At 47.5% G+C, this 12,931-nt stretch overlaps 1 protein-coding gene across 1 annotated transcript in view; it reads right to left on the bottom strand.

Moving 5' to 3' along the window:
• Positions 1-256: 256 nt before the first annotated feature.
• LOC124233735 (zinc finger FYVE domain-containing protein 26-like) overlaps positions 257-12,931 on the bottom strand; it is a 62,063-nt gene continuing 49,388 nt past the window's right edge. Inside the window, exons 36-42 of the mRNA XM_046650879.1 lie at positions 9,669-9,866; positions 8,562-8,761; positions 7,593-7,734; positions 7,243-7,302; positions 5,861-6,043; positions 5,198-5,242; positions 257-2,310 (exon numbers count right to left, since the gene is read on the bottom strand). Of these exons, the coding sequence (XP_046506835.1) occupies positions 2,107-2,310; positions 5,198-5,242; positions 5,861-6,043; positions 7,243-7,302; positions 7,593-7,734; positions 8,562-8,761; positions 9,669-9,866 (1,032 nt within the window). The 3' untranslated portion in view covers positions 257-2,106. The remainder of the gene's footprint in view (positions 2,311-5,197; positions 5,243-5,860; positions 6,044-7,242; positions 7,303-7,592; positions 7,735-8,561; positions 8,762-9,668; positions 9,867-12,931) is intronic.

The following is a 12,931-nucleotide window of genomic DNA, read 5'->3' as shown; positions in this document are numbered from 1 at the left end:
CTCTCCACCCACCACTCCAACTGAAGCACAAAAGTTTCCTGGTGGTAGAGTCCACTAACAGTTTTCAACACACAGGAAATTTGAGATAAAGCTCAACCAAAGAGCCATTAGTTATGATGGGAATCATTCAGAGAAATTTAAGAGTCGAAGGCCATCCGTTCTTTCTCACCCACCATTTTTCTCCACACAGAACACAAGGCAAAAAGGAAGGGAAGCATGGGAGCCAGACAGCAAAGAAGTCATGAAGCCAAGAAACTTGTAGGACAGACACTTTATTGTGGTTTGCTTGTGGCAAAATAGTCAATCCTTCAACATGTACATTAGTTTGTTTTTTTGCTGGAGACCACAGCGTGATGCTCAAAGGCATTTAGCCTCATCTTACGTCAGTCTAATAAGTGGTTGCCTATTTTATAGTTCAACTAGTTAGAGGAAAAAGTCTGGAAAATCTGGTCTTAACATCCCAAATTAAGGGCTGCAAGATTTGCAACCCATTCATATAAAGTGCTTATGTTCAGTGCAAAAAGGGCAGACTCAGAAGGGCAAGCAGATGCCAGGGAATGAGGTTTCCTGGAAGATAGATGCATTCCATGACTCAAAGAGGGAAAAGCCACTTGCCAAACTTCCCCCTGAAAGGACCTAGTATTCTCTTTGCAGCCTTTCCTCTCTCTAAAAGGACCAAAACCTTGAATCTGACAGACACCCATAATGGTTATTTATTTTACTATCAAAAAACCTGCTTCAGAGGGAAATCCACAGGGTTTCTAAGCACCAGAGATACTTCGGCTTCCAGTTCCTGTTTGTCTCAACAGTGAATGTGAGATCAGCAGGCTGAGCTCTGGCTGGGGGGAAGCTCAGAGCTGGAGAGCCTCTCTAGGCCTCCCATTTGCAAATCCAAGTAGTGAGTATGACAGATGCTTTCTAAAACATCGTCACATCTCGGTGGGAAGACAAGCCAGTGCTTATGAAAGGAGCACTTCACCTAGTTTTCCACCAACTGCACAGGACCGATTCACTGTCCCCTCGTCCACCTTGTCCACAGGCCCACCTCCAAAGCGAACCCTTGACCCTCTGTTAAGACAAAGAAGCGCACTGCCTTCTCAGTGACGCTGGGTCTCTGCAGATCCCCCCTGCCATCCTGAAGAGACTGAAGCGGGAGAGAAGGACTGGTTCCTAACCAATTTAAGGGGCACAAATAGGACTGTAACTCAAATAGGCAAAGTCTAGCCATTCAGTCCTAGGATCCTACCATTCCTTTCCCAACTCTCTGAGAGGAAACTATGCTCTCTCACTCTGCAGCAGGGAGTCACAAAGGCCAGCTCTGTGCTTGTAAGTACCCCCTGCTTTCCTGCTTGGAAAGGCTCACCTTTCTCTCCCCGCTGCATGAATGTGACGGTGCCCCTCCTGCCCATGCGTGGGGCTCCAGACCTGACTACTTGTATGTACACCCCCTAGCTTTCAGATGCTGGCGCATGAGGACCCTTCTGTTCAGAGGGCCTTCCAAAAACTCACGGTAACTCCCTGTGCTTGTGAGAGGAGACACTCGGAACAGTTTTATTCCATAGGTAGCACATGCCCCAAAGCCATCTCTGAATTTGGGAAAGGAAAGGAAGGGAAAAGAGGCAATGCTTTTGGTGGTGCTGTACAATTCTCTGTAAAACCCTTCCAGTTAATGAGAAGCTGCTGGAGCATCTCCACATGGAAGGGACCGTGTACAAACAGGATGACCCGGGTTAAGAACCAAAACGCAGGGCAGGTTTCCAGAACGGCAGAAGTCTAAAGTAAAGTGCCTCTTTATAGTGGGGAGAGTTTCGTTTGTTCGGAAATGCTTGGGTGTAAACACGAGTGCACAGGAGTGTGCACACAGACTCACTCACTCTGAGGTAGAAAGAACTGGCCATCTCCAGACAAACACACACAGATTCCACAATTTTACAGAAACATGGCACTTGCGTGAAAGGTCCTGTCCTTGCCCAAGAAGGCAAGTAGGGTCCTATCCAGCTACTTCCGACCTATGTGCAGCCAGGGAAGTCCCACTGCACAGGAGGAAAGAGGTGGAGGGCCTCTCCATCACTCCTGTCCCCAGTTCTCAGGCCCTGCGGCCCAGGGTCACTTTCTGGAGCTTGAGCCATGGGCACCCCGGGTGTGGCTTGTCAGAAGCCACTGGGTGCAGATGTCTTGCACTACTGCATCCCCGCTGCTCTTGGCAGCCTGCTGCACCTGCTGGACGAGGACTGTGGCCCGTGAGTGTTCTTGCTTCACAGCAATCAAGTAGGCGGAACGAAGTTTGCAACATGTCAGGTAGGCCTGAACCTGGCAATGGGGTAAAAGAGACAGTGGAAGGGAAACCATCACCGATGAATCACCAACAAATACCCAGAGCTACGTCAGAGAGCTCGGGCAGACGAGGTCTCTCTTCTCATTTCTTTTCTTTCTTTCTTTTTTTTTTTGAGGAAGATTAGCCCTGAGCTAACTACTGCCAGGCCTCCTCATTTTTGCTGAGGAAGACTGGCCCTGAGCTAACATCCATGCTCATCTTCCTCTACTTTCTATGTAGGACGCCTACCACAGCATGGTTTGCCATGCAGTGCCATGTCTGCACCCGGGATCCGAACTGGCCAACCCCAGGCTGCCGAGAAGCAGAACGTGCGAACTTAACTGCTGCGCCACTGGGCTGGCCCTCTTCTCATTTCTCATCTGCCAAATTAATAATTAGGTTCCTGCCTTTTATTACATTATAGCAACTCTTTAAATATTCTGGATGCTAAGCTATTACACTATGTCATTTGATAGTGCAAAAAGTTATTATAAATAAGCTAAGAACTTCAAAAAGAAGAAAGTAGGCAGGGGGCAGTCTGGCCACCGTCCACACCCTCCGAGGCCTTCCTCCCCACTATCCCAGGCTCTCCAGCTTCCTCCCAGCTTCAGAGTCAGCACTGTCATTGCCCACAACTTGTGATTTCATAGTTATTTGGGTAATTATTTGATTGATGTCTGTCTCCTTGACTAGACTTTAAGCTCCATGAAGGCAGGAAAGTTGTCTGCTTTTTCTACCCCTTGTATTCCTGGTGCCCAGCAGAGGGCCTGCCATGCAGTAGGTGTTCGATAAATATGGATTCAGGGAGTGAATGGATGAAGGAACCACCATACCTGCCCCCTACAATGGGCTCACAGATCCCCCTTCTCTATTTTTGTGTTTTCAACCTGCTGAATTTAAAATCTTTTAACAGGAAACTTGGGGAAGAAAATGCATACACACAATTAGAAAAGGTCTAACTCCAGGCTGCTTGACTTTTGCTGTGTGGACCCGAGGTGGCTCAGATTTGGGTGTGTGTGTGTGTGTGGGGTCTCTCCTACCTTGGGATACCCTCTGTCTCATGGATCCCCAGCTTGGTGGAGACGAGAGCCCCTTCCTTCCCTGGCCCTGATCTCCCCAGCACCTCCCTGGCTAGCCAGCGTTCCAGGCCAGCGGACAGCAGGGCCCTCACCAGCTGCCTCAGAGCTTCCACTAGCAGCTGACTTTCTGCCGTGACAGTCCTCCTGGTGGTTGGAGGGAACTCTTCCCACTTCCTGTCTCAGCGCTCAATCTTTTCTGTCTTGGTCACTAAAGCCTTCTGTTCCTAAGCTCAATTACAAGTACTCTCCGACAGCTGGAAGATGCCCGGCACTGTCTGAGCTCAGTAAAGTAATCAAGTTCTGATGTTAGCTCTCACCCAGGCCTTCTGCTCCACCTGGCACCTGTTTATTTTAAATATATATCATGGGGCCGGCCCCATGGCCGAGTGGTTGACTTCGCACGCTCCACTTCGGTGGCCCAAGGTTTCACCAGTTCAGATCCTGGGCGTGGACATGGGACCACTCATCAAGCCATGGTGAGGCGGCATCCCACATGCCACAACTAAAGATATACAACTATGTACCGGGAGGCTTTGAGGAGAAAAAGGAAAAATAAAACCTTTAAAAACATAAAAAAGTATATATCACAAGGCAGGCAAAATTCTTTCCTGGAGAAGGAGGGCATTTTTCCAGAAAGTCTGGAATAGGAGCTAAAGAAAGCTGGGTTTTGGCAAAATCTCGTGGCCTGAGATCACTTAAGTGCATTCAAATTGCTGCTGAGAGAAAAAACTTGAAAAAGCAGTTAACAACTGTCTAGATTTTAGTGTACGTCTTTCCCAGGGACAAAGCCTCTGTCCTGAGGCTCACTGAGGCTTGGAAAAGGACTGCAGTCTGGGAATCAGGGAACCTGGGTGTCTCGTCTGGTTACTGGGTTCTCATTCTGGTTCTAGAAAAGTAATTCTCCACATTTCAGAATTCCGAATTCTATCTTTTCTGTAAGATCTCATCAGGATGTTGCAGAAATAAATGAAGCAATATTTAGAATATGTTCTCCCTCTTCTCTTAACTGAAAAACGGCCTGCAAATTCAGTCCAAGGGTTGGCAATCCTACCATGGGAAGCGGCTCCGTGGCTGTCTAAGAAGCTGTTTGCCTGACATTAGTTTTCTTCATAAGGGACTCGCTGCCAGACCGCTCCACTGCCGGTGGCCAGGGCAGTGTGACCTGTCTCTCCTGGCCTGTAAGCCTTCCTCCAGATGGCAGGTGGATCGAGCCTATGGTTAGCCACAAACAGGAGCAGCCAGGAGCAGCTTTCATTCTGGCTGGCACCCCTCACAAGACAACGTGCAGCAAAGATTCATGGATTTCCTACTACAAAGGGAAGAGCTCACTGGCCTCTGGGGGAGGCCTGCTCTGGAGAATGAGACACTAACGGACATTTGTGGGTCAAAGGGTTGGGCGGGGTTTTTTCTTACTGTGGAGGGTACCCTTTTCCTTTTAGGATAAAGAAACGCCTGCCCACTCTGACAACCTCAATCAATCAGTCAACCTGAAGCAAGGGATTTCCAAAGGGCTCTCTGAGAGAAGACCTGTACAGGAAATGAGATTCAAGAGCAGCCTAGGCCATGTTTGTCTTGAGGATAAAGAAATGGGGAGACTAAGGCTCATGCGGTCAATGTTCACAGGTTCCCTATCTACTCTCTCCTTTCTACACCCCTGTCTGGGTCCCAGCTCCACCTCTGGATAACAAAGAAGCTGAGATACAGGTTGTATGGAACTGCCAGGGGAGCAAGGGATAAAGATGACAAGGCAAGCCCAAGGTGCTGTTCATGGGCATCACTGGGATTTGGAGACAATTTTGCTCACCTTGTTGTCATCGTTGTGTATTGCCTGGATCAGGCCCTCCAGCTCCTGTGCAGAAGAGAAACACAGCAGCCGTGAGAGGGAGAAGAGTCCCCAGCTTGGCACCCAAGGCCCAATACGGTCTCAGCTCAGCTGTTCTGACTTCAGGTGGGGATGCCTGCCCAACTTTTCTTTATGAACTCAACTCCTGCTATAAGAGCAACAAAGGAAATCTAATAACACTAAACTTGGGAATTTGAGCAGGAAGAACACCTCCCAAGAGGCCTGTCTTTGGCCTTTATGAATGGACATCGCTCTTTTCACCCCACAAAGAAGCCACAGGGGGACAATTTCAGAGGCAACATGCTTCAAAGGCCATGTGCAGGACCACCCTGACCTCCTCTACAGTCACAGAGAGGAACAGCTCTGTCGATCCACAGACACTTCCAGGTGCCAATAACATCAGACTATGGGATGTTGAGGGACACCTTCCAGGTATAGAGGTTATCACCATGAATTTTCTTTCCACAGCAGGATTGATTAGAGTGAGGCCATTGTTACGGAGAAGTCACAAAGATAAAGGAACACTGCAGTTTCAGGTAAACTATGGGGAACAGAAAAATAAAGAGGGGGATGTGAAGACCCTGAAATAGATGGAGGAGCCAAGAGGTATGGGAGCGAGCGCACCTGGGGTGGAATTCTCTTGAATGCTTCCAAGCAGTTGAGGAGGATGGTGTCCCCGTCACTTTTGGCTGCCATGCCTGACTCGCTGACGCACTTGAGCAGTTGTCGGATCTCACTGTATTTCTCCCTCTCCACCAACTGCCGGGCAGCTCTGCAGTAGGTCATGGCAGCGTCCAGCTGGAAATCCTAGAACGGAACATGCGGAGATGGGCTTAGGGTGGCATGCGACATCAGCAGCGGGAAGGCCAGCAACATTTAAAAAGCTCCCACTATGCTTGGTGCAGATAAGCCATATTGATTATAGTCATAACAGAAAATATACATATAAGAAACAAACAAACAAACAAAAAGCAAAAATTCCTCTCTGGAGTTAGGCAGACATTTAGGAAGCGTCCATAAAAATCATAATCTTAATACCTAAAAGGGAACATCTGCTGGCTGCTGTGTCACTTTCTGAAAACATTTGAATCAAATTCTCAGGACTAGTTTATTCTCTGTCTAATGAGTCACTTTTCTCTTGGGAAAGGGAAGTTGGGGGCTGGTATTTCTGCCCGGGACACTTGGCACTCTGTTAAGAGATGTCTTAGTGTTTGGAAATAGACCATTCACCAAAAGACTGATTGGTTGGCATCTACCAGATAAACACTTTGAGCCCGGTCTGGGACAATCCTTGCTACAGGGTCTGGGAGGAGCTGTGGCTCTTCCTGCTCACCAGGAATATCCATGTGGGGAGAGCTTTGTCCAACATGGAAAATGGGTGGGAAGAAAGAAATCTGACCGATTGTTCAAGAAGCTATTGATCTCTGAGACACACACAATGCATTCAAGACCCCGCCTGCCCAGAGAGTGATGGTCCTTAGGGTGTTGGGGGGTGGTCTGGAGAGACTCTGCCACTTGTGGTTTCAGTGCCCCGTTCCAGCCTCTGCTCCAGCCCCACAGACACACCTGTGTCCTCTTATCACAAGCAACAGAAAATGTACTCCTTGAGCCAGTTCCTGGACAGATGGAGAATGGAGGGGCAGCCCCTTGCTGCCAGTGGCCCCTCCTGACGCAAAGGAAACACCCCCTCTCTACTCCCAGCCACCTCCTCCAGCCCTGCGGGGGCGAACAGAGGGACACAGCTGTGGGGACCTGCCCTAGGCTGGGTTTCAGGTACTGATTCACTACCTTTTGATGAATTTATCATTGGTTACTGGCTTTTGGCAGAATAGCGTAGAGTCTTGAATTTGACCCAGTTCTGTAATAGCCATCTCCTTGATTTCACCCTTGATGTACATGTAAATCTGCTTTTCTTGGGATAAAGGTTTTCTGAAGGTTAATCTCCCCCAGAAGTGTGACCAGGTGCTGATCGCCTTCAGCATAATCTTGAGTCAGCCCAGTCATACCTGCAGAACACGGAATGCAATTCCAAAACCATCTTCTACATTTTTCCCTCCTAGCATGACCTGAAAAGGAGAGGAAAATAGGCTTACAGAAGCAATAATTACTGGAGCAGCCCCTCAGTCAAGAATGAGGGCCCCTATTTATTCAACAAATACTTGTTCAGACTCCACGAAGTGCCAGGCACCAGGGATACGAGTGTAATCAAAATGGACTTGATCTCCAGCCCTCCGTGGCTCACATTCTAGTGGGGATGCAGCCATGAAACAAAGAACTGAAATAATGACTAGATCACAATTGTGAGTGTCCGGAAGGAGAGGAACAGTCTGCCAGAGGTCTGAAACCTCGTCCATACCTTGCAGGCAACATCCATTTTCATGTGGTTATTTCCAAATAGGGTTGGCAGAGGCAAGGTGGTGATCTGAGCAGTCCCTGCACTTTCACACCGATGTAAGAACCTGGTCACTTCCATCTGCAGCTGAAGTGTGTTCATGTGCCTGCGGTGACAGGAGATGCAGTCTAGCCTCCTGAGGGGCCGCAGGAGGGACTAGAGGCGAGTGACAGGGAAATCACAATAAGATGGCAATGGAAAAGGCAAAAGACATAATGTGGAGGAAAAGCGATCCAGAATAGGCTCTGAGCAGTTACGACAAGACAAAAATGGGTAGTCTAGTGGCGCCCTGTACAAATCACAATAGTTAGATGTTCCGTGGAGCTGGATGAGGTCCCGTGCCTGAATCAGTACGTATTTACAGAGCACCCGAGTGCTGCTAACAGTGACAGAGTTCAAGAGAGACATGAACCCTGCCCTCAAAGGGTTCACAGGCTAGGGGAGAGAGAAATCAGGAACAAACACATACAAAATATCTAGCGATTGGGACCATGGAGACAATAAACAGTAGCGGTGGAGCATTTACTTGAGATGTTATGTTCTAAGCAGAGGGATTGGCAAGCCTAAAGGCTGAGAGGAGGGAAGGACTTGGTGTGTTGAGGAACCCCCAGGAGGCTGGTGTGACTGGTGCTCAGCAACGAAGTAGAGAGTAGCGTGAGATAAAGATGGAGATGCGGGCAGGGGCCAGATCATACAGGACCTCTTCTGCCTATTTTAAGGGGTTTCGAGTTTAGTCTGATCATAGCATGTGATTCCAATCCCCGCCCCCTTCTCCTCTCCTACAAGCTCCTCTAGACACTACCATCTAGGAATGATTCCTTTCAGTTGTGTTTTTTCTTTTTTCCCAAGAGTTCAGGGATGGGGAGAGTGGCTTCATCACCAACAGACAGACACTCAGTTCCAACCCTTCCTGTTCCCTGAACCCCAAGCTACCTTGACACATCAGCTGCAGTCATCTTCTTTCGGAAGAAGGTGGTTTTCTTCCTTCTAGTGCCGTGGGAGGTTTCTTGGAGGTAGATCTTCAGGTGATCCTTGGCCTTAAGCAGCCATGAGAGCTTCTCTCCCAGTTCCGTATACGTCTTTGCTTTGTGACTGAAGAACCGGATACAGGTCATGGCAGCCCGGACTTGGTCCTAGAAGAGGAAAATGAACATTCAGGTCAAAGCAGACCAGGGAAAGTGGAGGGTGAGAGTGTGAGGAGAATTCTGATCTGATTTCTGCCCAGGGAGCCTGGTTGCCAGCACCCACTCCCATCATCAGCTTTACAACAATTTTGTATCAGTTACTCCTAGGCCCAAGAGATCCTAAATTGAACTGACTGGCTGAGCTCTTAGGCAGGACATTATTCCACCACAGACGAGATCTTAAAAAAGGATACTTCAGGGGCTGGCTCTGTGGTGTAGTGGTTAAGTTCGGTGTGCTCTGCTTTGGGGGACTGGGTTTGCAGGTTCAGATCCCAGGTGCAGACCTATACCATTTGTCAGCCACGCTGTGGCAGTGACCCACATATAAAGTGGAGAAAGATTGGCAGAGATGTTAGCTCAGGGCTAATCTTCCTCAGCAAAAAAAAAAAAGAAAGAAAAAAGGATACTTCCGATTCTCCACTCAACTTGGCTTCACTCTTACTTTGACATCAAGTAATTCAATTTCTCTGATTTAGCAATAGCAACCCTCAGACATATTGGGAGAAACTTGTAACCTCTCCCTTCATGCACCTTCTCTAGAAACACTTCTCCATCATTCCTTATGAATTCTGCATTCATGCCTCATGCTTACCTTGAAACTGCCACATACCTCTTTTTTACTTTCACATTCCTTGAACTCTGAAGAACGCCGTTACTGATAAGATTAAAGTTTGCCTCTTTGGGATGAGGATAGAAATCCTAATATTATTTAATGATGCTAGAGAGCTACATGGATTTGCTCTAGGGTTGGTTAAATAGCAAGGCCAGGGACCAAATGGCAGCCTTGTCCCCTCATCTTGTGTAGACTCCTCGCGTGGCACCAACAGAGGCAGAAGGCAGGATGGGCTGCTATTACCTTCATAAACTGCTGCAGCTCGTACAGAATGTGGTAGTAGTTCTTCTTCTGTAAATGCTGGCAGGCAGCAATCAAGTACTTTCCCCAGCTCTCCAAGGTAGGATCAATGGATTCCAACAAGTTTTCCAAGGTGTGTAGCTTCCCACTTTTATAGCTTGGCTGGAAAATGCCTTCTATGAAGACTTCTGGAGGACTCTCCTGGAGCAGAGCAAGCCAAAAAGTCAACAAGCCTGGTTCTGGCACTGTGTGGGATCCACTCTGAATTTCCTTCCACTCACCTGCCTTCAGCATCCTCCTATAGCAGTGCTTCCTAGCCTTTTGCATGTCACAGATACCTCTGAGAATCCCACTCTGGTGACTGCTCACTTCCCTCCTTCCCTGTGCAGAAAAGCTCCTTGACAGAGTTATCTACACTGCCCGTCTCCAGGTTCTCTCCTGTGATGGTCTCCTGAACCCACTCTTATTCAGCTTTTGTACCCACAACTCCTCTGAAACTGCCCCTTAGGTCACCAACGACCTCTAAATGGTTAAATCTAAAATTCTTAGTCCTTGTCTTCCATCTGATCTATCAACAGCTTTTGATACAGCTGATGGCTTCCTCTTCCTTGAAAAATTTTCTTTATTTGGCTTCCAGGACACCACCCTCTCCAGGTTTTCTTTCTATGTCTCTGGCTACTCCTTCTCAGTCTCCTTCTCTGACTCCTGTTAATGTCCCCAGGGCTTAGGAGGAAGCTGTTCTCTTTTCTATGGACACTCACTCTTTCGGTGATTTCATACAGAATCATGGCTTTAAGTCTATTTGCTGATTATTCCTAAATCCCTGTTTCCAGCCTCTTCATTCCTCCTGAACTCCAGATCTGTGGCTCCAGCTTCTATCCAGTTGCTTGCTCAAAGTCCTCTCGGGTATCTAGTAAACTTAATACACCAAGACTGCACTCCTATTGCTCCTTCCACATCTACTCTTTTGCAGTCTTCCCTTCCTCAGACGGCAATTTTGTTCTTCTAATTGTTCAGGCCAAAAACCTTGGTTATCTTTCCCTCACTTCCCCACATCAAATTCATTGGTAAATTCTATTGGCTCTACCATCAAAATACACACAGAATCTGCATGTATCTGACCACTTCTCACCACCTCCATGTGCGACACTGGCCCAACCCATCACCACCACTTGCCTGGATTATTCTAACAGCCTCCTCCCTGGTCTACATCTTCCACTCCTGCCTCTTTTTTCCCTAAGGCCAACCAATCAACCTGAATGATCCCATTAAAACATAAGTCAGGGGCTGGCCCCATGGCCGAGTGGTTAAGTTCGCGCACTCCGCTGCAGGCGGCCCAGTGTTTTGTCGGTTCGAATCCTGGGCGCGGACATGGCACTGCTCGTCAGACCACGCTGAGGCAGCGTCCCACATGCCACAACTAGAGGAACGCACAACGAAGAATACACAACTATGTACCGGGGGGCTTTGGGGAGAAAGAGGAAAAAATAAAATCTTTAAAAAACAACAACAACAAAAAAACATAAGTCAGCATGTAACTCCTCCACTCGAAATGTTCCAATGGTTTTCATTCTCACTCAGCACAAAGGTTGGATCCTTGCAATGTCTACAAGGCCCTATATGACCCCTGGACCATCTGGCTTGTTACCTTTCTGACCTTAGCTACCACTACCCTGTCCCCTGCTCACTCTGCTGAAGCCACCCTCACCCTGCCACTTCTCCTCCCTCCACCTGTACCATGCATCCTCATGAACGCAGGGCTCTCTTCCGCCTCCTTCAGGCCTTGACTCAGAGGTCATCTTGCTGGGCATCTGTCTAAAACTGCACGATCCACCCCTCCCCCTTCCCTGCTTTACTCTTCTTGTTACTCATCACGTCCATTATGTTTATTTACCTTGTTTATTGCCTCTCTCTTCCTACTATAACGTAAGTTTTATGAAGGCAGATATTTCTGTCTGTTTTTTTTTCACTGCTATATCTCTAGTGCCCACAATATTCCTTGGCTATTTAAGAAATATTTCTTGGATGAATGAATAAATGATAAACGTTATGGACCAACTCCTTAGGAAAGTGCCACTCGTACTAGTGCCCTTGCTCCACCTGTGGTTTGGAGACCCTGAGTCATAAACCCCCATCCCATAGCCATAGAAAGGAAAATCATTTGGGCATCAGACTATAGATTATGAGAAACTAATGGAGGAGAGAAAAGGATGGCTATAAACTCAGGGTAGTGTAACCCTGCCAGCCTTGTAGCACTGGGCACAAGCTATTTAGAAGTAGAGAAGACGTGGGCTCTGAGAACATCCACAGTGGGTGAGGACTCCTTTCCCGATTCTCGCAGTTCCTGAGAAACACAGACCTAACCAAAAATCTGTAGGACAGACTTTAAGAAGCAGCAGGATCCATAAGAAAGGTGGAATGCCTCAAAAGAACAACAATTTCTCAAAAGAAAGTTCCTTAAGAACTTTCATTTCATCCATTCATCTATCCACTCATTCACTCATAACCGGCACTAGGCCAGGCATCTAAAGACACAGAAAAGGAAAATACAGGCCTTCTCGGTCCAGAAAGAAAGATATCACTGTAAACAAATAGCTGCAATCCAGGAGGATAAATGCAACAACAGCTATGTTCTACTACAATTGGGGTGTATAGGAGGAGGTCATTAATGTTGTTTGTGTGTTCTGTGAATGTTCAACAGAGAGGGTCTGAACGGATAAACAGCAGTTTTCCAAGAAAACAAGGAAAGGCAGGGCATTTTAGGTAGGGGAACGGTCCATGAAGACTTGTGGAGGGAAGAAAGCACATGGAACAATCAGGAAAACTTAAGTAATTAGGTAAGTCTGGAATGCAGGGTATAGACAGGATTTGTGGTGAAACTAAACTAGAGAAATAAGGGGGCCTGATCCTGGTGGGTCCTGTATGCATGCTGAGGAATTGTGACTTCATCCTGTGGCCATGGGACTCTACTGAAGGCCTTTTAGAGGTGAACAACATGAATTATGAATGCCATAAATAACACGTATTATGTTTCAGAAAGCTCACTCTGGGGCAGTGTGGTAAGTAAAGGGGTGAAAGAGCTGGGAATAAGCCTAGCAAGAGAATACCATGTTTCAGGAAGTCAGTCATAGTTTTCACAATGTTTTCTTCTGTTGTTCCTTACCTGCTTGAGAATTAAGATGAGAGATTCAGTTCAAGGGTAACTGTGATTACAGGAGATAAAAAGAAGGCTTCTTTCCTAGCTCCGACAAATGTAAATAGGGGCA

The sequence above is a fragment of the Equus quagga genome, unplaced genomic scaffold (assembly GCF_021613505.1).
Source record: "Equus quagga isolate Etosha38 unplaced genomic scaffold, UCLA_HA_Equagga_1.0 220_RagTag, whole genome shotgun sequence".
NCBI lineage: Eukaryota > Metazoa > Chordata > Mammalia > Perissodactyla > Equidae > Equus > Equus quagga.
The sequence above is the reverse complement of the archived record's forward strand: the minus strand, read 5'-3'. Positions and strand labels throughout refer to the sequence as shown.